Below are 26,414 nucleotides of genomic sequence, written 5' to 3' on the forward strand. Positions count from 1 at the left end.
CTCTCTCTCCCTCCCCCCTCCCTTTCTTCTCTCTCTTTCCTCCCTCTCTCCCCTCTCCTTTTCTTCTTCCTTCCCTTTCTCAATTATCCCATTACTCCTTCCATACACCCTCCAGCCTTTCCTCTTCTCTAATTCTGCTCTGTTCCCCCATCTCCAACCAAGAGTAGGAATGTTTCCAAAGCATTCTTCAGTTCACATTCAGCTAAACAAAACAGCTTATTATGATGAAAAATGAATTGCAATCTTGGCCACTTTGGATACTCCTCACACAGACAGATTAGGTGTGCAAAAATTAGGGTCCATTCTTGTTTGTCATCTCTTGCTTTCTTTGGAAAAGAAAGTTTCTCAGTTGTAAACTCCAGAGCAAGTAAAGTTATACCTACTTTGTACCAAAAAAATCTAGATGACATGTAAAATGTGCCCAAGTAAATTCTGGATAGGCTATACCAGGCTCCTAGGTTTACTGAATTATCTGCAAGAAAGAGGAAAGCTGAGAAATCTTCTCAGACTCGGTTCTTGGCTATAATTCTGTATATTTTATAACTTCTCAACAAAGGAATACTTCCCCGTCCCCCCCCCCTTCTCTTGCCCCCACCTTCCTACATTTCAGTAGCTTGTTTTAGTATTTGCTAATTTTTTGCACTAGCCTTAGCTCACTCTAGGGCAGCTAGGTGGTACAGTGGATTGAGGGCTGGGCCTGGAGTCAGGAAGACTCACCTTCCTGAGTTCAAATCTGATCTCAGACACTTACTAGATGTGTGACCCTGGGCAAGTACTTAACCTTGTTTCCTCGTCTATAAAATGACCTGGAGAAAGAAATGGCAAATCTCTCCAGTATCTTCGCCTAGAAAACCCCAAGTGGGGTCACAAAGAGTCGGATATCACTGAAAAAAAATTACTAAATTGAATCCCTAGTATCTAATGCAGGGCCATTAGTCTGTAACTTAAAGTCTTTTCAATATCCCTTAATTTTAATGCCTTCCATCTATTTTTTTAAATTAAATATAATTTTTTCCATCATCAAAAACCCACATTCTCTCCCCCTAACAACTAAGAAAAAATAAAACAAATCCCTGCTTCAGACATGTACAAACAAAATAAATTTCTCTATTGTCTGTGTCCAAATATATATGTATATACACATATATATATAAAATCACTAAGACATAAAGAATTTATTTTATATGTATATACACATATGCATGCATATATTCATGTGAATGTATGTGTACGTACCCATAGATATATACACATATATACATATATGTATATATAATATATACATGTGTATGTATTATATAGAAATATATATTCTCATTTTGCACTCTCAGGCTTTTACTTCTCAGGAGGTGGGTAGCATGTTTCGTCATTATTGCTGGTGGTCAGAATCCCCACATCTTTCAGAGTTGTCTTTACAATACTGTTGTCAGTGTAGTTCTATTGTTCCTGTTCACTTCACTCCGCACAAATCTTTCCAGGTTTCTCTGAAATCATCTTCTTCATTTCTTAGAGCATTGTAGTATTCCATCATTTTTATATGCCATAATGTATTCAAGAGTCATTTCCCAATTGATGCACAGTGCCTCAGATTTCAATCCCTTGCCACTTCAAAAAGAACTATACATATTTTTTACTTAAAGTTTGTTTTGTTTAAAACTAATCTGTCCCTTAATTTACCTTCCTTCTAATTCCTTCTTCCCCTTTCTCCCCATTTTCCTCCTATTTCTCTGTTGAGTGAAATATATTTTTGTACTCAACTCTGTATGTGTATGTGTATATATGTTCTTCCCTCCTCTGACCATTTCAGACGAAAACAGAATTCAAGTGTCAGATGCTTTCCCCCCATTCTTCCTTTAAAATCGCTGAGACAGAAAGAACTCCTCTAAGGCCTTCTGTCTAGTTAGCCTCCTTATATGAGCCCTGATAATGACAGGGTTCAGAAGGGACACATATACCATCTCTCCATCGTCTTGTTTAGCCCCTTATGAATGAATGTTCATTCTTGTTTACATTTTTATATTTCTCAATTGTGTTTGTACTTCAGAGTTTTCTATGGGGCTCTGATCTTTTCATAGGAAGGCTTGGAAGTACTCTAATTCATTAAAGACGCATTTTTTTCTCCTGTAGGATTATCTGTTTTGCTGGGTAAATTACTCTTGGTTGTAAGTCTATATCTTTTGCCTTCTGGAATATCATAGTCTAATCGAAGCACTCCATTCCTTCTATTTTCTATTTATCCTGAATATAGTTTGTTTGTACATATTTGTTTGCTTGTTGTCTCCCCCATTAGACTGTGTACTCCTTAAGGTCAGGGACTATTTGTGTGTGTGTGTGTGTGTGTGTGTGTGTGTGTGGCAATTGGGGTTAAGTGACTTGCCCAGGGTTACACAGCTAGTATGTGTCAAGTGTCTGAAGCCAGATTTGAACTCAGGTCCTCCTGACTCCAGGGCCTGTACTCTATCCACTGTGCCACTGACCTGCTCCTGGGTACTGTCTTTTGCCTCTTCTTGCCTACCCAGTGCTTAGCACAAGGCCTGGCACATAGTAGGCACTTAATAAATGTTTACTCACTGACTAGCCTTTATAGTGGTAGCTGCTCAATCACAGGAGATTCTGACTGGCTCCTCAGTACACAAATTCTTTTTTTCTGGCTGCTTACAGTATTTTTTTTTTCTTTGACTTAGAAACTCTGGATTTTGGCTGTGATGTTCCTGCAATTTTTTGGTGAGGGCAGTTTTCTTTCAAGAGGTGACTGCTAGATTCTTTCTACTTCCACTTTGCCCACTGGTTCTAAAAGATCTGTGCAGTTTTCTTTTATGATTTCTTGAAATACGATGTTTAGGCTCTTTCTTTTTTTGGTCATGGCTTTCAAATAGTCCAACGATTCTTAAATTTGTTCTCCTCAATCTATTTCCTGGTCAATTGCTTTAGCTATGAAATAGCTCTGTATTTTCTTCTATTGTTTTTCAGAATTTTGAGTTTGTTTTAATATTTCTTGTTTTTTTTTTTTCATGGAGTCTTTGGTTTCTATTTGGACCATTCTAATTGTCAAGGACATTGTTTCTTGGGCAAGGTACTTCTGGTGCTAAGCTATCGTTTTTCCAATTCTTCCATAATTCTCATTTCTCATCCAATTTTTCGTCTTGCACTCTCATTTCATTTATAAATCATTCTTTAACTTTTTCCATACTTTTGTTTCATCTCTTATGGGAATTTAATTTGTGCCTAAACTGTGTTTTTCTTTGCAGCTTTGCTTGTAGATGTTTTGGAATCATTTTCATCTCATAGGTGTGGGTCTTGAGTGCCCCTCCTATAATCATTGCTTTTTATGGGATTTATTTTTGTTTCCTTATTCTTCCAGTCTACTTTCCGACTTTGGACTTTATGTTAGGGCCAGGCTGTATGCACTTGTGGGTGAAATATCTGGGCTGGTCCTGTTGCTGCTTTCTTGGAGTACTGTATTGTGTTATTCCGGGATCTCAGGGACAGTTTATGGTGTGATCCAGGGCAAAATCTGATCACTGACCCCCTGGTCTGAGCTTTCCAAGCTCCTGACCTGGGTTTGGGTCTGCAAAACAGGAGACTGCTGATGTATTCAGCCGGCTAGCTGGAAAGCTTTGCTGGTTCAGAGCCACAGAACTGTAGGCTTCCCTTTGATCTGGGATTCTTGCCCTGCTTATTCCTCTGCAAGCTTTAGATTGAACTGGGGGCTGGAGCTAAGGCCTTGCTCAGCTCCAGGGGTCAGAGCCACACAGCTGCTGTTTCCTTTTGAATTTGTTCCTTGCTCAGAATACAGCCTAGGGTCAGCAACCAACTACTTCTAACCCTAAACTGCCACCCCTAGGTGGAGGTCCTCTCCTCCTTCAGACCTGGATCTGTGACTTGGAACTGGACAGTAAACAACAGCGCTGCTATTTGGCACCTACTTCTGCACCCAGCACAAAGTTAGGACCCTCTATCTTGGAACCTGGACTTATTTTTTCCTTGATGCACAGCCTCTTCTTGGTACAGAATGGCCAGACCCCATTCCCAGTTTCCATAGATCTCTCTATCTCCCTTTGTCAACCTTAGAAATGGTAGGGAAATGACTCACTATGATTTTTGCCTCTGAATTTCCCAATCAGGATTGATCTGGTACATTTTTCTAGGTCTCTTTGGAGGAATTTTTTGGAGGGGAACTTAACTGTACTTCTTTCTTCTACTCTACCATCTTGACTCTGACTCTTACGTCTACTCTGTGTTGATTATCTCCAGGGTATCATGTCTACATCTTGTTTGTACATAGTTGGTTTGTATGTTGTCTCCCCCATTCAACTATGAGCCTCTTGAGAGTAGGAATTATCTAAGCTAAGTGCTGGGGATACAAAGAAAGGAAAAAATGTAGTGCTTGACCTCAAGGAACACAGGTTCTGATGGAGGACACACCATGCAAGCAACAATATGCATATAAGATATATACGATGCAAATCAGAAGGGACAACACAGGACTGGGAATGGCCTTTTACGGGGGTAAGATTTGAGCTGAGTCTTAAGGGAAGCCAGGAGGTGAGGTGACAAAGGAGAGCATTTTAGGCATGGGAAATAGTTAATAAGAAGGCATGGAGTCAGAAGATGGAGCTTCATGTTTGAGGGAAAGCAAGAAGACCTGTTTCACTGGGTTATAAAATACAGAGAGAGGAGAAAGGTATAAGAAGACTGAAAACATAAAAAGAGGCCGGGTGGTTAAGAGCTATAAATGCTAAACATGGGATTTTATATTTCATCCTAGATGTAATAGGAGCCACTGGACTTTACTGAGTTGCAGGGAAGGGGTAACATGGTCAGACCTGTGCTTTAGGAAGATCACTTTGGCACTTGAGTGTAAGACAGACAAGAATGGGGAGAGACTTGAAGGAGGTGGACCAACCAGGAGGTTATTGCAATAGTCCGGGAGTAAAATGATAAGGCATGCATCAGGATGGCAGCTACATGAGTGGAAAGAAAGGGATATATCAGAGAAATGTTAAGAAACAAGACTTGGCAAAAGGTTGGACGTGTTGGGTAAATTAAAAGTCGAGGATGATGCCAAGGTTGTGAGCCTGGTTGACTGGGAGAATAGTGGTGCCCTCAACAATAACAGAGAAGTTGGGAAGAGGGAAGAGTTTTGGGGAAAAGATCATAACTTCTGTTTTGGCTATGTTGATTTCACCTCATGTAAATAAATCTTATTTTGTTAGAGGTTTTTCTGTTCAGAGACAGCCCAAAAGAAAGAGTAGATACTAGAAAGAAAATATGTCTGGAAGGGTCTATACTTTGAATAATGCAACCAATTACAATAAGTCAGTACTGATTAGAAACAACATTTAGGTAGATGGTGATTTCACTTCATTCTTTAAGAGCGTCCTAAACTTATATGCTCAAAGTCCCCTGAACCCTGCCTCTGCTTTTTTCATGACTACTTCTTCTCTTCCTCTCTTTTCCATCTGCTGAAATCTTATTTACCAATTCTTCAAGGTTCAGCTCAATACACACCTCCTCCATGAGGCCATCTTTAATCAACCTACAAAATAATCTCCAGTAGCATTTATTGTCTTTACCACTCAAATGTCGCTGAATTATCACCCATATATTGCCGGGTAGGCCTATGTGTGCCAGATGGTTCTGTCCTCGGCCGTTTCCCTTTCTCAGTGCTCAGTGATCTAATCAGCTCTCATTGGTTCAATTACCATTTTATATGCAAATGACTCCCATACAGACATAGCTTTCATCTTAGTTCAAGTTATAATAATAATAATAATAACAACTAGTATTTTTATAGTACTTCAAGCTGTGCAAAACTCTTTAAAAATATCTCATTTGTTCTTTACAACAACCCTCGGAGGTAGGTGCCATTATTACAGTCATTTTATAGATGAGGAAACTGAGGCAGGAAGAGGTTAAAATGACTTGCCCAGAATCACACAGCTGGTGGTCAAAGTCAGTTTTGAACTCGGGTCCAGTGCTCTATCCACTATGCCACATCACTTAAACCGTCTGCTATACATACCTAAATCAGTGTCCCATAGGCATCTCAGTCTCAACAAGTCCAAAACAAAAATAATCATCTTTATCCCCAAACCTATCCTTCTTCCAAATTTCTCTAATGCTGTTGGAAGCTCCACTATTCTTCCAGTCTTCCAATTTCATAACCTCAGCTTTATCTTCCTCTCCTCACTCTCTTATCCTACATATCCAATCAGCTGCCAAGTCTTATCAACCTCCACCACATCTCATTCAAGTGTACCTTCCCCTCAAGTCAGCCATGACTCTACTTAAGGTCTTATTCATCTCTTGCCTACACTATTGCAGTAATCTCCTAATTGGTCTCTCAGCTTTTATTTTCTTTATTCCCTTCTTTGAGGAGGTTCAATAACTCCAGCTCCAACCTAGTTTTCTAGACTGATTGCACATTTTTCCTCTTTACACACTTTCAGCTGAACTGCCTACCTGATTCCCCATGTTACATTATACCTCCCACTCCTCTTCTTTTGCACCTTGTAGAATCCTTAGGCTTCTTTAAGGCTCAGTACAAATGCTACCTCCTACATAACACCCTTCTTGACCCTCTCCCCTCTGTTGTTAGTGTATCCAACTAAATTACTTTGTATTTACTTATCTATCTGTCTGTCTGTCTGTCTGTCTGTCTGTCTGTCTGTCTGTCTGTCTATCTATCTATCCATCCATCCATCCATCCATCTATCTATCTGGTTTTTTTTCTAGAAGAACCCAAGTTCCTTGGGGGGCAGCGGCACAGTGGATAGAGTGCTAGGCCTGGAGTCAGGAAGACTCCATTTGCTCAGCTCAGACACTTGCTAGTTGTGTGACCCTGGGCAAGTCACTTAACCCTGTCTGTCTCAGTTTCCTTATCTGTCAAATGAGCTGGAAAAGAAAATGGCAAACCATTCCAGTATCTTTGCCAAGAAACCTCAAATGGGGTCACAGTGTCAGACATGGCTGAAACGACTGAACAACAACAACGTGCTTCTTGAGGGCAGGATTTTTTTTTTTTGGTCTTAGTAACTTCAATGCGTAGCACACTGATTTTTGGTTGGGAAGGTTCCAGACTTGTGATTTCATCTGTGTAGGCAACTCCCAATGTGGAAACCACACACACACACACACACACACACACACATACACACACACACACATACAATTGTTGTTCAGTTGTTTCAGTTGAGTCCAACTCTTTGTGACTCTTTTTAGAGTTTTTTTGGCAAAGGTAACAGAATGGTTTGCATTTCCTTCTCCAGCTCGTTTCACAGATAAGGAAACTGAGGCAAACAGGGTTAAGTGACTTGTCCAGGGTCATATAGCTACTAAGGGTCTGAGGCCAGATCTGAACTCAAGTCTTCCTGAATCTAGACTGGACATTCTATCCACTGTGTTATCTAGCTGCCTCCTCCAATATATATCAATAACTCATCTATAACTTATAGTTTTAGAGAGTTGGCTAGGGCACTGAGAGCTTTAGTGACCCACTCATGGTCAAGGAGCTATTCTATGTCAGAAGCAGGATTTGATCCCATATTTTCCTGAGTCCAAAGCCATCCATCTATCCTCTATGCAATCCTGCATTTCACTGCACATAGTAGGTGCTTAATAAGTGCTTATTGAATTGAACTGTCACATATATTACTTTATATTATTACCTTTTCAATTACTTTGTGAAGCACTTAAGAGCTGGGATCTCAGAGTTTTTTATATATCCCACAGTGCCTAGGTATACTGTCTTACATACAGATAGGCAGTACATAAATAATGTTTTATTTGAGTTCAGTTGTGGTTCTGCTTAGAACTCAAGGAAAGCTCCTCAATTTCTCTTTCTCTTGTCATTAGATTATAAGCTTCTTGAGGGCAGGGACTGTCTTTGTCTCTTTCTGTATCCCCAGTGCTTAGCATAGTGGCTAGCACATAGTAGCCACTTAATAAATGTTTACTGATTTTTCAAATTGGCATCTTAAACAAAATAGATCTAGGAAAGGGCATTTGGATTCCTACTGTACCTGGTAGAAATTTCTTTTCAGAAGAAGGCATGAGAATACTGCCACTAATTTAGTAATGACCAATCATTCCAGTTTTCATTTTGATGCACTCTGTGCCTTGACTTATTTCTGGCATTTGTTGATGACAGAAAGGATAGGGAAAGGGTGGGCAAAGTTACCCCCAGCTCATTTAAAGGAACCGAAAATAACTTTGAAAATTAAGAGAGCATGAAAGTGGAAACACCTGCTGGGGGTCAGGAAATTATTATTAGCCACTGAGCCAAAGCCCTATTCTGTGCCATTAGACAAACTGGTGATGGAAGATCACAGTGGAGAACTAAGGTTCAAAGCAGGGTTTGGCCTGGGTAAAATTGTGAAGCTGATGAAGTCAGTGTTTTTGTCTTCCCAGCCCCCTGTCTGACTATGCACTTTGTTAGTGTCATGCTCCTCCGGGTCACAAGTTCCCTCTACTTTCTTTACTTAACCTTCTTTTTTGAAACTGTTGTCTGGAAATTTCTCAGTCATTCACACCTCAGAATGAATGAGTTTAAGTCAATGTGTTACCTTTCTCAGGTGTATTTTCACTTTAATATGCTACCCATTACTATCCCTGTAACTAAAAATATCCCACCACCTTTTTGTCTCTTCCTCTACCTGTATTACTAAATCAGGAGCCACAGAAGAGCAGAATAACCCCCTCTCCCCATTCTCTCATTCCTATCCTCAACTTTTTCCAGTCCAAAGTCCACTACAATCCTGTCCACCCTTCAGCTTAACTTCTAGGATTCATATTCTGTCTTCCCTTCATTCTGGACCTCTTTCTTTTAGATTCCTTCCATCTACTAGTCCTCACTAAGACCTGGCTTTCCCTCAGGTGTCCCTGTATCACATACTGCTAAAGGGAGCTAAAAGAAGTCACATAACCAGGCTGCTGAGGACATTATAAATTCATGTTATCCAACTCAGCTGGTCTCTCACATAAACAACTGAGGCCATTCAATAATGAGCTCCCTCTTTTCCCCTTCACTTATCTCAGAATCCCCACTCTATTTTCCTTTTCTCCAATCTCTGACAATGCAGTAGCCCTACTCTTTGCCAAAGTAAGCCCCTCTACATGGGTCTTTGTTCCCATCTTCCATCTTCTCCAGAAGATTGCCCCTTCAATCACCATCTATGGACACACCATCCTGAATGTGCTTGGATAGGAAGAGGCCATTAGTCACTGGTTGCTGTAGGCTTTTGCTTAGGCAGCTAGGTTGTACTGGGCTTGGAGTCCGGAAGATCTGAGTTCAAACACTACCACATACCAGTTGTGTGATGGTGGGCAAGTGACTCAACCTCTCTCTGTCTCATTTTTTCATCTGTAAAATGACTGAATGATCTCTAATATCCCTTCTGCTTCTGGATCTATGACCATATGAATCCCTCTCTATAAATACTGGTTTTTCTTCTATGCTGCCTTTAAATATGTCTATTCCTGAAAAAAAAAACCTCCATTAGATTTTGTCATTCCCTCAAGCTGTCATCATATATCATTCCTCCCTTTCTCTGACAAACTCCTCAAAAGAGCTGCCTATACTCACTTCTTCCATTTCTTCTCCTCCTACTTTTCAATCCTTTCTAATCAACTTTTGTCCTTTAAGATGCATAATAAAGGCATAGTTAGCTGGGAAGTGACTTAGAAGCAACTTGGGAAAACAACTGGGTCACATACTCTATTTAACCCCCACCAGTTCCACCTTCTGATCACAGCACTTTACCTGAATATTTGGATTTTGTCCATTGATATCAGCTTTTGAGAGATCTGGAAAGTTTGGTAGATCTAAGAGGAAGGATCTGGGACCGTCTCTCTGTAAAGACCTATGGGTATGCTCCTCCCTGAATCGTTGCTTGGGGAATGGTCTGTGTGCAGCTTGGTGGTCAGGATACTCCCTCTGTTCTTCCCTGGTGAGTGAGAAGCTGGGCTTTGATAAAGAGTGGCTGTCCACATTGAGGTTGTTCTGGGGGGAAAGAAAAGCATTAAGAAGCAATTAGAGAAATAACAAACCAAACAGGCCATCAAAGTCAATCAGTCTTATAAGCTCACATAAGCCCATAGATGGGATCAGGAAGTTGACATTTTATTTCTAACACTATAACTGACTTATTTTCATGCATTCGTCAAGAAATGTTGGCTCTCCATGCAACATTTGTTTCCCTTTCTTCAAATACTAGATCATTATTGATTCCCCCAGTTTACTTGAGAATTTTGTAAAGATTAATGAAATAATGGTTGTTGAATTAGTACTTGATTTGAATGGAAAGGGCAGACCACAAAACAAAAGTACCATCTTGAACTAAGATGGATGGTCTTCTAGAACTAACTTAAGTAAAGCCAATAGAGGTCACCTCCTAAAGAAACAGGAGAGAAATTTCCCTTTCTTTCTCATCTAACTCTGATACCATTAATGTGGTGTGTGTGTGTGTGTGTGTGTGTGTATGTGTGTAGCTGTGTGTGTAACAAAATGTTTGTCCACGATTTTAATTCTGTTGACTTCGTAATTTTTATCCCTTTATCTGAGTTTTAAAAAATTCAGATTCTCAACCAGATTCTCATTTCTACCTCCTTCTCTGCCTCTTCATTTGGCATATTTTTTCTTGTACCTAGAGTATCTTTTTTCAATCAGTTTTTAAAAAATTTTCAAGCATTTATTTTTTCCTTTTCTCCCCCTTCCCCACTGAAACCAAACCAAAACAAAACATAACAAAAGCCTTGTAACAATATAAAAAGGACAAGTAAGCAAATTACATGGAGAATCTTTTTTATGCAAAACTACTGGATGACATTCAAGAGTACCACCATTCTCCCAATCATCCAAGACTGAAGTCTCAGTGTCATCCTCAAACTTCTCACTCTTACTCATCTTACTCATCCCACATATCCAATCCATTGCCAAACATTATTATTTCTGCTTTCACTGTATCTCATAGATACATCCCCACGTCTCTACTCACACCTTTATTACACTTGTTCAGGCCCACGTCATTCCTCACCTAGACTATTGCAATAGCCTCGTAAATAGTCTTCCTGCTTTGAGTTACTCTCTGATCTAATCCATTCTCCATTCACCTGCCAAAGAGATTTTTTAAAAAGTCTGACCATGTCACCTCACTATGCTCCCTATTGCCTTCTGTTTCAAAGGCAAACTCTTTGACATTTAAAGGTCATAACCTGATCCCTCCCTATCTTTCCAGTCTTTTTTACACTTTTCCTCTCCCCATATACTTTATGATCCAGCTACATTGTCCTATTCAGTCTCTTGACCATAACATTCCATCTCCTATCTTGGTGCCTTTGCATTGACTATCCTCCCATCTCTAAAATGCTCTTCCCCCTCATCTTTACCTCTTAGTTTTTTCCTATTTCCTTCAAGATTTAGCACAGATTGCTAAATTTTGGGCATTCCTGATCCTTCTCTGCTAATGCCTCCCCCTCTCAGATTGCCTTCTACCTACTCTGTCTATATTTTTTATATCTAGTTATTTACATGTCGTCTACCCCATTAGAATGTTAACGCCTTGGAGGCATGAACTGTTTTTATCTTTCTTTGTATTCTCAGCACTTAGCCCAGTGGCTGATCGTGATACATACTTAGGAAATACTTGTTTATTGACCACTGACAATAATTACTACATAATCTCAAGAAACTGAAACCAGAAGAGACATGAGCATTTCTCTCTTGGAGAGAAGTAGATGAGATGGTTGACTACAGAGTCAAATGCAAGTATCTACTAAGAGCCTAGTAGGGACAAAAAGAAATATAACGGACAATCTCAGCCAGGAATTTATAACATGAGCTCACTAATAGTAACTGTGAAATGAAAATAAAACACTCCCTATGGGTACTCCTCTAGCATGCACTGTCAGTTAGGTCACCAGAGGGATGACGGCAACTTTGGGTCCTAGGGGTAATAGGGAGCTACTCCTATTATTACTATTATATTACAAGTTTTTATTATTATTACCATTGTTACTACTATAGCACTCAAATTCCCACATCCCATTAACAATCAGACAGAAGAGGGGGCAGTTAGGTGGTGCAGTGGATACACACCGGCCCTGAAGTCAAGAAGACCTGAGTTTAAATCCAGCCTTCGACCAAACACTTGACACTTACTAGCTATGTGACCCTGGGCAAGTCACTTAACCCCAATTGCCTAAAAACAAAACAAAACAATTAGACAGAAGACTTAATTAGCTCTTAGCAACAACATTTGCTAAAATTTCATAATAAGAATAGTAATTATGAAATATAGTCCTGGAATGCACTCTCCCCAAAATACACAGACTACCCATGGAAAGAATGGGCTCAAACTTAGAGAACAAAGGTCTATAAGTGAGATATAAATATAGGATACATATGTTGCCAAGGCAGATCACAACTTTTGATACAATTCATAGAGTCTTCACACAACTCCCTGACAGGTGTGGCATCTGCGCTGTTCACCCTCAGGACCTCGACTCTGAGGCCTACTACCTCCTAAGCAGGTCATCCAGGCAAGCCAAAACTCTGTAGGCTTAGCTCTTTCTTTTGAACCACTCTTCCAGGTTCAGGGCTGGGCCTCTACATAAAAGACCTTATACTAAGTTATGGCAACTATCTAGTACCTTTACCAGATCTTCATCTCTGAAGGCTAAGCCATCACCGTTAAATTGCCATTTCCCCAATAACTACTAAAGAACTCAGGGGTTCAGGCTTCCTCAGTTCTGTTTTGTTTTATTTTTTTTTCCCATATAAATTTTTCCATCGGTATATGCAGGTGAGTGACTTAGAAAAAGTAGGAGGTAATATATACTTTGGAGACAAATTCATTGTCTCTTCTGGCCTTTTCACATGCAAATTAGATTCTCAAAGCCTAATATCCCTTACTAGGGGCAAATGAGTCTATGAAAAGTTGAAAAATGATCCACTTATCTGAAAGAGGCCCACACTCTATTCTACTAGGCTAGAATGTTCTCTGAGTTGGTTTCACTCAGACAACTCATACATGGAGCCAACTGTCTCCACTATTTGTCCCTTACATCTTGTATGTTTGTCTAGAAGGGGCATACTCTTCCTGATAGTACTGACAACAAATACCACAAGAATTCAGAGAGGAGTTTAAAGATTATTTCCAACTGGGATAGTCAAAGAAAACTTCATAGAGGAAATGAGACTTGAGTTGATTAGGATGAGTGTAGAGATGAATGAGTATGCCCACTGAAGAGAATTCATTCATTCATTCATCCATTCATTCAACAGGCATCCCTTAAGCAACTACCGTGTAGAAGACACTGTGCTGCTAGATGAAAGGAATACAAAACAAAGTAAATAGTCCTTTCCCTCAAAGAGCTTACATTCTTCTGGGGGAAACTACTTATACATAGTTAAATCAATATAAAATATGTAGAAAGGAATTTCAGGGGGTAGCAACAACAACTGGAGGGAGGCAGAAAAAGACTCCTGTAGGGGGTAACACTTGAACTAAACTCTGAAGGAAGCTAGAGACTCTGAAAAGTGGCAGTGACAGAATGTAGTCCAGGTATAAAGGATAGCCTGTGCAAAGGAATGGAGGCAGGAGTTATAATATGTTGTCTAGGGAACAGCAAAGGCCAGTTTTGCTTGGATGTAGAGTATATGAGGCCATATAATGTTTAAAAAGACTAGCAAGATAGATTAGAGTCAGATTGTGGAAGACTTTTAAGGGTCAATTAGATGAGTTTGTAACTTATCCTAGAGGCAACAGGGAACTATTGAAGCTTTTCAAGCAAGGGAGCAATAGGGTTAAATCTATGCTGTAGGAATATCCATTTGGCAGCTCTATGGAGGATGAATTGGAAAACACAGTGATAGGAAGCAAGGAGGCCAATTAGGATGCTATTACAATAATTTAAACAAATAGTATAAGGGCCTGAAACAGAGTGGGGCTTATAAATGGTGGAACCAAAGGAATGGAGGTAGAAAAACTAAAACTACAGCATAGGGCCATGAGTGGGCCATGAGTTTGTCTAGAATGGAGGATTCATATATGAAAGCAGTTTAAAGGAAAATACAGTGACAGCAAATGATACCCAAATCTTGAAATTATACTTTGCCCTGATCATACAATAGCTAGAATATTGTGTTCCATTCAGGGCACTACCGTTTAGGAAGGACATTGATAAGATTGACAACCTGAGGAAGGCAATCAGAATGGGGCTGGACTTGAAGTCTGTGCCATGTGAGGATCAGTTGAAAGAACTGGGTCTGGTTGGCCTACAGAAGACTCCAGGAAGGACACGATAATTGTCTTCAAGTACTTGCAGAGCTGCTGCATGGAAAAGGTTTTGGATCTTTGGTCTCATTTTGGCTCTTTTTTTGGTTTCAGAGAGCAGAATTAGGAGCAATTGGTAGAAGATGTAAAGCAATAAATTTGGGTTTATAGATGGCAGGATGACAAGTGGAGCTATCCTGCTGCAGATGGCCATGAGAGCTATTCAAAAGTTGAATGGGATACCGTGGGAGGTAGTGAGTTTCCCCTCCTTGCATAGGTAGATGGAGTCATCAAGCCAGATCTGGATTCCACTTTTTAGGTACGGCTACTAAGTTTTCCCCCAACTCTGTAATTCTATGATTTTGGAAGCCCTCTCATTTCCTTCTTCACCACTAATAACAATAATTTCTTTATACTGGTCAATGTAAAATTCTGTGTGAGCTTAAAGATGTAGAAGGCAGTGTTGTGGAACTCACTGACTTTTCTCTTTTACCAATCCTAACCTTCTTTTCTTCACCCAGTTTCCTTGATTGCTCTCATCTGAACTTCCTTTGGAAGATTCCTCTGGGATGTCATTTTTATGTTTTCATAATGGAGATGGGACAGGGGGAGGGGAGAAGATAGGATTTCACCCAGCTTTGGGTCCCTGGTTAATGCTTTTGTTTTTGTTGAATGTGTTTTGGGGTTTTGCAGTGTACAATAAGGCCAACTGTCTCTACACATGGCCCCCTCCTCACCCCAAGTAGGAGAGCTGCCACTGTCTTTGACCCAGGCAAAGGGATACATTTAATATCAAAACATTCAACACCCTCGAGCATGTCCAGGGTTAGGAAAAGCCCAAAGACAAGAAGAATCCGGTAGATAATTATCTTCTTAGAGAGTTAAAAATGAAGAGATTCAGTGGATTTTAAGTTAACAAAAGATGATTCTTAATACAAAAAGAATGAACTTGAAAATGCCCTTCTAAAATTAATGGTTCTGAAGTTCAAATTAATTATAAAAGTTTGTGTGTAAAAAGAAACTTGTTTCTTGAATCAATAAGAGACAGGGAGGCTGAGGCAAAATATGAAAAACTTACATTTCTGTCTCTTTTCACAAAATGCAGGCTGAGTGGGAGAAGGCTGGCTGTCCTTCAACATGTTTTGGCTTGCCTTTGCCTTAAAAGCTGGAGACATGGCCAAGGGCATCGTTTTTTGTTCACCTTTTAAGCCATCTCCCTGCTACAGTTTTTGTCTTTTGGCACATCTGCACTGAGTAAGCTCCCTTGGCATTCTAAGGCATTGCACAATAGAATTCAGGGCCCAGTGAGTTATTGAACCAAATTCCAGGGTAGCAAGGGAGAAAAATCTTCCCTTCCAAAGGAAAAAAAAATCTCTTTCTAAAGCTCAACAGGAACTAACTGGATTAAACTATTTCTCCACTTTTTTTTTCTACATTTGCTTTCTGCCTGCCATCCCGCTCCTCCCAAACACATAATCTTTCCCCCTCCAGGCCTCCAGCAGTGCTGAAGGGGGCAGTTCTCTTTTGACCCTGGGTGGTTGTGTGAACATAGGTGTGGGAAGAGGTTAGTCTCAGAAGAGGCCTCCCATTTGCTCTTTTCTATTTTGGAGGTTCTGTAAATTAAGCCTGAGTCTCACTGAATCAAAGCACATATATTCCTTAATTGGAAAAGGTATATCCATTTGGTTAAAAATGGCATTAAAAAGATAAAATACATCTCTCATTTGCTACTTCTTGGCATTTTGATTAGTTGATTGAAAATAGAATTTTATCTGATTAAATTTTTATTTTAGTTGATGGATTTTTCTCTTGGTTAGGGATAAAGAGCCACATGCTCTAATCCCAGCTCAGCTACTGACTTCTGTATGACCCTGAGCAGATCACTTAACCTCTTTCTAGTTTAATTACTTGTTTTGTAAAACAGAGCTGATAATACATACCAACCTCTCACCTTCCCAGCAGGACTGTGAAGATTAATTAGATTGTGTCTACACAGTGGAAAGGAGAGTGTAGAGTTAAGGCAATTAGCTGGGTAATTCAGGCCACAAGTACTTTTGCCGGGAATATTCAGATAATTGAGGTAGATGTATTTTTTGGCAGGGGTTAGACATACAATTGCTGCATTGCTCTATTTCTCCCCAACACTCCTCCCCCCATCCTTCACTCTCCACCCCTAGCCTGACTCTGGAGTTTGAAGAGCAGTTGGAAGATGTGATTGTAATATAGAAACTCAAACTCCGGAGACTTGTACAGGGCTCCCCATCCAACTCAAGAAGTGATTCTGGAGATCTGCCCGTAATGCTCTCCTGGGGACCTTGCTATAGGACTGGCTAATACTGTACATTCTCTCTCCTCCATTCCTTCCTTCCTTCCTTCCTCCCTAACTTCCTTCCTTCTTCCTTTCCTTCCTCCCTTCCTATCTTTCCTCTCTCCCTCCTCTTCTTCTCCCCTCCCTTCCTTTTCCCTTCCTTCTCCCTCCTTTCCCTCTCTTTTCCATCCCTCTCCCTCCCTCTCCCTCTTCCTTCTCTCCCTTCTTTTTTCCTTCCTTCCTCTTCTTCCTTCTCTTCCTTCTTCCATCACTCCCTTCCTTCCATCCATCATAAATATTCAAACTTACTCCCCTAACACATGGAAGGCAGCCCCCCCCCTCCCCTTGTCCCATCTCAGTCCCTGAGGAAGGGAAAGGGATTACATTCTTTTTCTACTTCAGCAATTTGACTCTCTCATGAATATATTTCAAGACAGACTAAAACTCTATATTGTGTTATAGCAAAGTTCCAGTATAGTCAAGTAAGATAGGAAAATCCTTTCTCAAATTATGGAATGAAAAGCCTGGCAATCACATGCTAACCAGAATTTACTAAAGATATAAAATGGGTCTTTACCTGTTCTCAAACAGCCACACTACATATCTTCCTTACAAAGCACTAATTTTATGCTGAGCTTGTGGTTGGTAGAAAGCTATCATATATTTACTATATTCATTAATTTTTTGCATGCATTCATTCAACAAGCAAGCTCCAACTATGCACAAGACAGTGTAGATACAAAACCAAAATAGTTCCTACCCTCAAGATGTTGGGGAAGGGACTAAGGAAAGGGAATATGTAATAATTCTATAAGGACTACTACATGCCAGGCACCGTGTTAAGCACTTTTAACAAATACCTCATTTGAGCCTCACAACCACTTTTAGAAGTAAGTGTTGTTTTATTCCCATTTTACGCTTGAAGAAACTGAGGCAAGAAGTTGTGTGACAGCTGGTAAATGTCTAAGGCTGGATTTGAACTCAGGTCTTCTTGACTATAGTATCCCCTCCTCAATCCAATGTAGCAACAGCTGCCCCTGGGGGGGGAGGTATACACACAGGTAAATAAATACTATATACAATTATTTAAATATATTGTCTGCACCTGTGATTCCATGGGTGTAAAGAAACTGTGCCAATGTAAATGAGCACCTATTTTACAATTTAGTTTTATAGAGTTGCTTGGGAGCACTGAAAGGTTATGACTTGCCTTGGGTGAATTGGTCAGTCAATAAACATTGATTAAGCCCCTGCTATGTGCTAGGCACTGTGCTAAGCTCTAGGGATACAAAAAAAAAGATAAAAGACTCTTAGATTACAGTCAAATGTGGTCATGTAGTTTATGTCAGAAGCAAAATTTGAATCTGGCCTTCCTGCCATGAAAATTGGCCCTCTAGTCGGTAAGCCAAATGCAGACCTTTCTCCATTACTGCCTTAGTTAAAAGGGTATTCCTGGAACATAACAGATTTGTGAAAATGATTTATGACCAGCAAGTTGTACTTAAAACTGGACATTGAACTGTGAGATAATTATCAGCTCTGGGGCATACTTGCAGTAAAAATAAAAATATTCCTCCTTGTGGCTCTAAAGTTGTGATTATACCAACAAAGCACAGAATTAAAATAGTTCTACAGGTAGCATGTATGTGTAGACACACTCTTTCTTAAGGCAAACAAGCTTTTCTGAAATTGGCTTAATTGATTCTCCACACTGACCCAATTATCCAAATATTATTCTTTGTTTAACATACTTTGTGTTGGAGGGTGGTAAAAAAAAATCACATATTAGTTTTAAACTTTCTTTAGAACATAAGAATATAGCAAATTCTATGCTTTGTTGTAACAATGATGTATTAAGCCTAGTTTTCTGTCTTTGGCACCAAGAAACATCTTATGTCCTCCATAATGGATTACCAAAGGTTAGTCAGTCATTCAAAAATATTTATTAAGTGCTTACTGTGTGCCAGGCACTATGCTAAGCCCCAGGGATACAAAGAAAGGCAAAAGTCCTCGCTTTCTCAAGGAGCTCACAATCTAACAGGGGAGATGACATTCAAACAACTATGTAAAAATAATATATAGAAGACAAATTGGAGATAATCAATAGAGGAAAGGTATTAAGAGGATCTGGAAAAGGTATAAGGCGAGATTTTAGTTGAGGCTTGAGGGAAAGCCAGAAAGCAGAAGTGAAGATGGAGAGAATTCCAGGTTTGCAGGACAGGTAGAAAAAAGGCCCCAGGCTGGGAAAGGAAGTGTCTTTTTGGAGGAGATCAGTGTCCTTAGATCATAGAGTATGTAGGATTGAGTAGGTAAGATATTAAGTAGGAGGAGATAGGAAAGGTAGGAGGGAGCTGGGTTATGAAGGAATTTAAAAAAGCTAAATAGAGAATTTTATATTTGATCCTGGAGATGGTAAAGAGCCACTGGAGTTTATTGAGTCTGAGATTGATGCGATCAGCTCTGAGCTTTAAGATTAATCTGACTGCCGAGTAGAGGATGGACTGGAGCAAGGAGAGACCTGTGTCATGGAGACCAGTGAACATGCTGTCTAACAGCCCAGGTGTGAGGAAATGGAGAACTTGCACCAGGCTGGTGGTAGTGTTAGAAGAGAGGGGGCAACATACTGTACTGGCCAGAGGTTAAGACAATGAAGTCGACAGCATTTAAAGTACCATATAAATGTTAATTGCTATTATTATTATTTTTTCTATCCCCACCCTTCATGTCTTTGTGATTTATTAGAGCTTATAGACTTGGCCATATACCCTCTCAGCCTTCATCTTTTCGTACTGGAATCTCAACTTGTAAGTTTTATTGCATGTTTTGGTGAGATGGGATTTTAGGGGAAAGATGGAACAAGTCTGAGATAGGGAGTGAAAGGTCAGAAGTGAAGGACAAGAGTCTTATAGAGCTAGAAGGAATCTCTATAGCTGTCTGGTTTGACCCCCTCATTTTACAGATGAGGAAACTGAGACCCAGAGAGGTTGTTAATTGTCCATCCTCACACAGAAAGCAAGTGACAGAGCTAGGACTGATAACAGAAACAGGAGAATAAAGGAAAAGTTTAGGAGACAGTAGCACTTTTTCTTCTAACATACAATGTTTCTTTTTAATGGTTAGTGTTCCCCCATAAAGTGATGGTTCCCTACCCTTATAATTCTAGAGGATCACTTGGCTGCCAATAATATTTCATGAAGAATAATGAGATTTTCTGTGATAAGAGGTCTTTCAAAATTATTCTTCAAAGCTTTTAAGCATTATTTTCTACTCTCTTTTCCTTTCCATGTGTGACTGCTCTTCATCTCACTTGCTCCCAGTCTTCTCTAGAGCCTTCCTCCAAAAGTCATCGTTTCTCCCTCAGTTATTTTCAGTCATTCCATCTCCACTAGTTCTTTTTCAGCTATGTACAAACATGGTTAGATCTATCCAATCCTTTAAAAAAAAAACAAAACAGAAGTCTGCCCCTGACTCTTTTTTATCCGATCTAGTCACCATTCCTCCTCTTTTTCCCATTCATGACCAAACTTCTGATAAGAAACTGTCTCTATACTCAATACCTCCACTTTCTCACCACTCATTCTACCTCTTGCAATCTGGCTTTCTCCTCCATCACTATATACTCAAATGTTGTCTCAGACTTCATCAGTCACCATTAATCAACAAATCTAGTGTCTCCTCTTTATTTCTCGTCCTCTCTGACCTTTTTGCATCATTTGATAATCTTGACCACTTTGTTTCCCTTTGTATCCTAACTATCCACCCTTGGATTCATAGTCACTCTTGGTCCTCCTACTACACAATTTAATTACTCCTTGTCTCCTGACACTTAAGGTAAATGTTCACAGAATTACATAATTTAGAGCCAGAGGGTAACATGGCCACCATCTAGTTAAACCCATACCCCAAAAAGAATCTCTTCAACAACATACTTAACAAGTAGTTGTTCACCCTCTACCTAAAGACCCCCAATGAGGGGTAACCCAATTCTCCCCAAAGCAGCTGTTTTGAAAAACTCAAATAGGCATTTTTTTCCCTAACATAAGACAAAATTTGTCTCTGAAATTTCCACCTATTTCTCCTAGTTCTGCCCCCTGGGGTCAAAGAAAAACATTTATTCTTCTCCTGCATGACAACTCTTCAAATGCTTGAGCACAACTATCCTATATTCCCCTTAAGTCTTCTTTACTACCAGCTAAACATACCTAGTTCCCTCCTCATCCAATCCTCATATGGTATGGTCTAGAATACCTTAGCATTCTATTTGCCATTCACCAACTTAGTAATGTACTTCCTAAAAAAAAAAAAACCTGGAGATGAGCACAATATTCCATCTGGGGTCTGACCAGGACCAGGACCAGGACAGTTGGGACTATCACCTACCCTCTCCTTGGACATTATGCTTCTCTTTTTTTTGTTTTGTTTGTTTTTAGGCAATTAGGGTTAAGTGACTTGCCCAGGGTCACACAGCTAGTAAGTGTCAAGTGTTTGGTCTGAGGCCGGATTTGAACTCAGGTCCTCCTGACTTCAGGGTCAGTGCTCTATCCACTGCGCCACCTAGCTGCCCCGACATTATGCTTCTCTTAATGAAGACCAAGATCAGTTTAGCTTTTTGGATGCCATATCACCCTGCTGATTCATAAACCTCTAGAATTTTTTTGGGGGGGGGCTAGGCAATGGGGTTAAGTGACTTGTCCAGGGTCACACAGCTAAGTAAGTGTTATGTGTCTGAGGCTGGATTTGAACTCATGTCCTCCTGAATCCAGGGTTGGTGCTCTATCCACTGTGCCACCTAGCTGCTCCCAACTCTAGAATTTTTAAGACCAACAGCTTAATGCCATGCATCCCCCATCTTGTACTGGAAAAGTTAGATTTTAATTTTTTTTAGCCCATGTGAGACTCCACATTAAACCCTATTAAATTTCATCTTACATTCAATTTAGGTCAATGTTCTAGACTGCCAAAATCTTTTTTGGATTCTTGCTGTTTTTCACTGTGCTAGCTGCTGCTCCCAGCTTTGTATTATCAGCAAATGTGATAAGCATATGATCCAAGTCATTGATAATGAGGTTCATTACGAAAAGTGCCTTCTGGGGTACTCCATAGGAGGTACCTTTCCAAGCTAATAGCCATGTGTTTGAGTCTAGCTAATCAACTGTTCTAATTGTACTATATCATCTAGCCTAGTGGTATCAAACTGAAATAGAAATAGGGGACACTAATCTATAAATAAGGATCCCAGAGGACTACATATTGACTTAGTTTTAAAATTTAATATTATCTATGTCTTATTGTATTTTTACTTATTTTGTCAGATATTTCCAATTTATATTTTAATCTGATTTGGGCTGCACTTTTGTAGTGTTGTGAACTGCATTCCACCCGTGGGCTGTGTGTTTGACACCTCTGGTCTAATCTACATCTCTTTTTTCCTCCAAATGAATAACATGTGATAGTCTATAAAGCACTTTAATAAAATCTAGTTAAATCATATCTAAAGCATTCCCCTCATCTATGAGCTTAGCTATTCTATCAAAAAAAGAAAAAACAAGGCTAGTCTGGCTTATTCTTGCCAAAGCCATGCTGATTATTTGTGACCAACAATTCAGCCTAATTCAAAAAAGCATTTACTGCACATAAAAGCACAATGCAAAGTATGGGGGCTACAAAGGCAAGAATTTGAAATAGCCCCTGCCCTAAAGAAGCCTACAGTCTTTTGGAACAGTGGGGAAAACATGCATATAGAAAATAAGGCTGTACTGGAGATTCCTTTTGTGAATAGGTTGGACTAGATGGTTGATGAGGTACCTTTTATCTTTCAAATTTTCTGAATCTGTCATTTCCCACAGAAATTGGAGGGAATCCGGATAGGTTTCCTGTTGGAAGTGTCATTTGGCCTGAGTTTTGAAGGAATTGGGCATTCCAAGAGGCACAAGTGAGAAGAGACAATTTTCCAGTCATGGGCTGTCAGCTTGTGCAAAGAGATGGAATATCATGGATTGGAACACCAGGCCAGTTTGCACAGAATGTACAGTACATGAAGAAGAGTAGTGCAGGAAACTCTGAAAGGTAGGTCGGAGCCAGATTGTGAAAGTCATTAAATGCCAAACAGACGAGTTTGTAGCTTATCTGAAAAGCAAGATAAAACTACTGGAACTTCTTGAGAAGGGGAATAATGTAGTCAGAATCTGTGCTTTAGGAATAATAGTTTTGCCAATGTTTAGAGAATGAATTGGACAGCAGAAGGACTTGAGGCAGAGAGACCAATTCAGAGATTATTGCAATAAGTCTTAGAAAGATGGGATGAGGTCCGAGCTAGGGTGGTGGCTGTGTGAGCCGAGAAAGGGGAATGAAGACAAGGTATATTGTGGGGGTAGAATCACAAGACTTTCTAGATATAAGAGATGAAGTAGAGGACAGAGTCAAAAATGACTTTGAAGTTATGATTTTGGGAGACAGTAAGGATGATAATGTCCTCAGGAGAAATAGAGATATAAAAAGAAAGAAGAATTTAGGGGAGGGGAGGCAGAGAATATAAGGCATTCCATTAGAAATATGGAATTTTAAGATGCATTTTTGATATCCAGTTGGAATATCAGTAGGCAGTTGGTAATGCCAGACTGGAATTCAGGTGAAAGATGAGAGTTGAAAAAATAGATCTGGGAATAAGCTGCATAGAGGTGATAATTGAAAAGGATGGCTTCTCTTTCTAGATGTTCACTAACTATCCCATTAATGATATATCCTTTCATTTTGCCAGGAAGTTTGAATATTAGTATTAAAAATATGTCCTTTTTCAGGGAGAAGCAATTGTTACTTTTTTAAAAAATAAAATTTATTTGTGTGTTTAGAATAGACCTGGGATTTCATTTGTTTAGGGAGGGAATTCTCTACCAAGGTAGGGAAAACTATTTTGCAACTTACAGTCTTAAGAGATTTGCCTGGAGTACCTGAAAGGTCTTAAGTAACTTGTCCAGGGTCACAGGACAGTATGTGTCAGCTTCAGGATTTGAACCCAAGTCTTTCTGATTCTGTTGCCTGTTCTCTCTACATTACATCACGTAGGTTCTCATATCATAACATTATAACATAATGATTATAGTAATGATGAGATGGCAGTATGGAAAAAGGCTGCGGAGCTGTATGTCTGTGTATTCTACAGCCCTGGGGACACAGATCTGAAATAGGATTCATCGTAGAATATTCAGGTGAAAAGAAACTGAGAAAGGCACTATGTGAGATTCTCCAGAGCTTGCTCACCTATCCCATTCTTCCCACTCCCAATGCTCCCTCTCAGTGCCACAGAAGGAGAAGTTTCCTTTCTATGGCCCTAGACAATAGTTATTAGTGCTCTTCCAGGTGCTGGCTTTGGTCCTATTCTCTGTACTCCTTATACTATCTCCCTTAGCAATCTTATTTATTCCTAATGGGTTTGACTATTGCCTCCTTTCTGCAAATAATTTCACAATCTTTTTTTATTAATTTATTTTGATTTATCAATAATCACTTCCATATGCTTTTGAGTTTAAAATTTTTCCCCCTTCCTCCCCACCACCCTCCCCAAGACAGTGCACAATCTGATATAGGCTATACATTTACATTCATAATAAACATATTTTCATATTAGTGATGTTGTAAGTAAAAATTAAAACCAATAGGAGGAACCATCAGAAAGAGGAAACAAAACTCAACAGAAGAGAAGAAAAAAAAATAGCAATTCAACTTCCATAGTTCTTTCTTTGGATGAATTCCACAATCTTTATCCCTAGTGCTGATTTCTCTTTTGAGCTCCAAATATACATCTCCAGCTGACCACAAGGCATTTCTATCTGGATACCCCCACTGGAGCCGCAAATTTAACATGTCTAAAATTAAGTCCATCAACTAAATCAAGACTGTTAAATTCCTCAAGAGTGTGAACTGTCTTATCTAAAATCCCACTCCTCTACAATGCTAATTACTATCTTCTAAACATAGTAATATCTTCATTTTTTTTTTATCAATGAATGTCAAATAAGCAAAGATTGCCCCACTTTAGGTCATACTGGATAGGCAACATATAGAATCATATAATTTTGTAGTCAGAAAGGAAAATGAGTCCCAGAGGAGTTAACTGAGTTCCCTGAGGCTTTACAGCTAAATTAGTGATAGAGCTGGTACTGGAACTCAGATCTCCTGATCTCTAGGACAGAGCTTTTTCCATTATTCCTGGCTGTAACTGCTTTGTTTCGAATCCTTTTTCACTTATTACATGTGTCTAGTCCTTTGGACAGTTGTTGAAAATGAGTTCTTTATAAGAGAGATCATCTTGTTGTTAAACTTGATTTGAAAATGGTTCTTAAATGCTGGTGGGCCAAGGTAAAATTGGGTAAGAAAAGCAAAGACATTGTAGGAAAAGACAATGAAGTGCAGGGTTCTAAAGTTTTTCTACTTGTTGTGTCCATTTCCCCCAGTATATCACTAGTTAGAGATCAAAGATATGTAGCCACTGAATCAGACCACAGTTTGGCTGATCCTACTCATTTTGGTCATCTTCATGAATGAGTTGGTTCACCACAGCCTCATCAAACATGAAGACATGCAGAATGATCAGTGGCCCAGTCTGGTAATTCTGTCCAGGCAAGCCCAACTCAAGTTGTCATATTAACTAGGCAGAAAAGTAGAAAACCATGCCAGAAAGTAAAGGGTATACATAATGTAGTTGGAAGAACAAGATCCAGAAGCCATAGGCAGCTTTATCCATCTCTGGAAAAGATGGAACTAGTGCAAAGTGATAATGGATTGATCTTACAAATGGCTCTTTGCTCTTTGAAGCAAACAACAACAAATACCAGGCAAGTAGAAAAGAATTCTGAGTTTACTACCTCCAAACCTCATCAGGGAAAGACAAGCTGGTAAAAATCTGCTGTGAGCTAGGAACATTTGGTGCTTGGTTTTCTGAGCTATTATAACTATTCCCAGATTAGCACAATCTGGCATACATCCTGAAGCTACACTGGATTGTAAATTCCTAGAAGGCAAGGACCATGCCTAATCTATAGTCTTATAAACCCCACACAGCCAAGTAGAGAGTATGATGAACACAGTGGGCACACAATAAATGTTAGCTGATGATATGATGAACGTGGGCCAAATTATGTTTTACTTTAAATTAGTCTCAGCCTACGAGCCTCAGGAACACCAATTTAGCTTTTATGTGGTCTTTTAAAGAAAAAATCTAGGAATTTTCAATTGACAATATTAGAGAAGATATTATTAGAAATGTTTATGGTCTTACGACTTTGAACAATAAATAACCGCAACTGCCATTAGAACTCCAGGCTTTCTCCTTGAAACATACTAATTATATAGCTAATTAATTGTCTGTCCTAATTTTTTGAGTGAGGTGAACATCTGCATATTATTACGGTCAATGTTTTTTCACTGTTGGGGGGATAAAAGGAGCCATATTGAAAATTTGCTAATGGTTTGAGTCACTTCCATACTAAGACTGCATTTTCTTCCCCTTACATGTGATAAACACACAGGACTTTATCTGTGGTGGCATCTATTATGTCTGGAAGGCTTCCACACATCTAAAAATAAGTTCAAGAACATAATTGGTGGCATTTCAAAGAGAAGAACAAAAGTTTCTCCTCTTAAGAAGATAAAAGAATAAAAGGGCATATGATTATCTTTATGCATGAGTGAGAAGAGAGCACTCCCAGGAATAGAGAGGATTGGGGGGAAAAATTAAATCAGTTTCAGACTGTACAATCCCTTTTCCTAAGGGGGAAGAGCTGACCTGTTCTTACTGCTCAGGAAAGTGGCACAAGGCAGACTGTCATGAATGT

The 26,414-nt window shown here is 39.5% G+C and overlaps 1 protein-coding gene across 1 annotated transcript in view; it reads right to left on the minus strand.

The window, feature by feature from the left end:
- The window catches only part of ISM1 (isthmin 1), a 101,562-nt gene that overhangs the window by 36,375 nt on the left and 38,773 nt on the right, over window positions 1-26,414 (minus strand). Inside the window, exon 2 of the mRNA XM_027840383.1 lies at window positions 9,764-10,003. Coding sequence (XP_027696184.1) covers window positions 9,764-10,003 — 240 coding nt within the window. The remainder of the gene's footprint in view (window positions 1-9,763; window positions 10,004-26,414) is intronic.

The sequence above is a fragment of the Vombatus ursinus genome, unplaced genomic scaffold, assembly GCF_900497805.2.
Source record: "Vombatus ursinus unplaced genomic scaffold, bare-nosed wombat genome assembly UNPS02014841.1, whole genome shotgun sequence".
In the NCBI taxonomy this organism is placed as follows: domain Eukaryota; kingdom Metazoa; phylum Chordata; class Mammalia; order Diprotodontia; family Vombatidae; genus Vombatus; species Vombatus ursinus.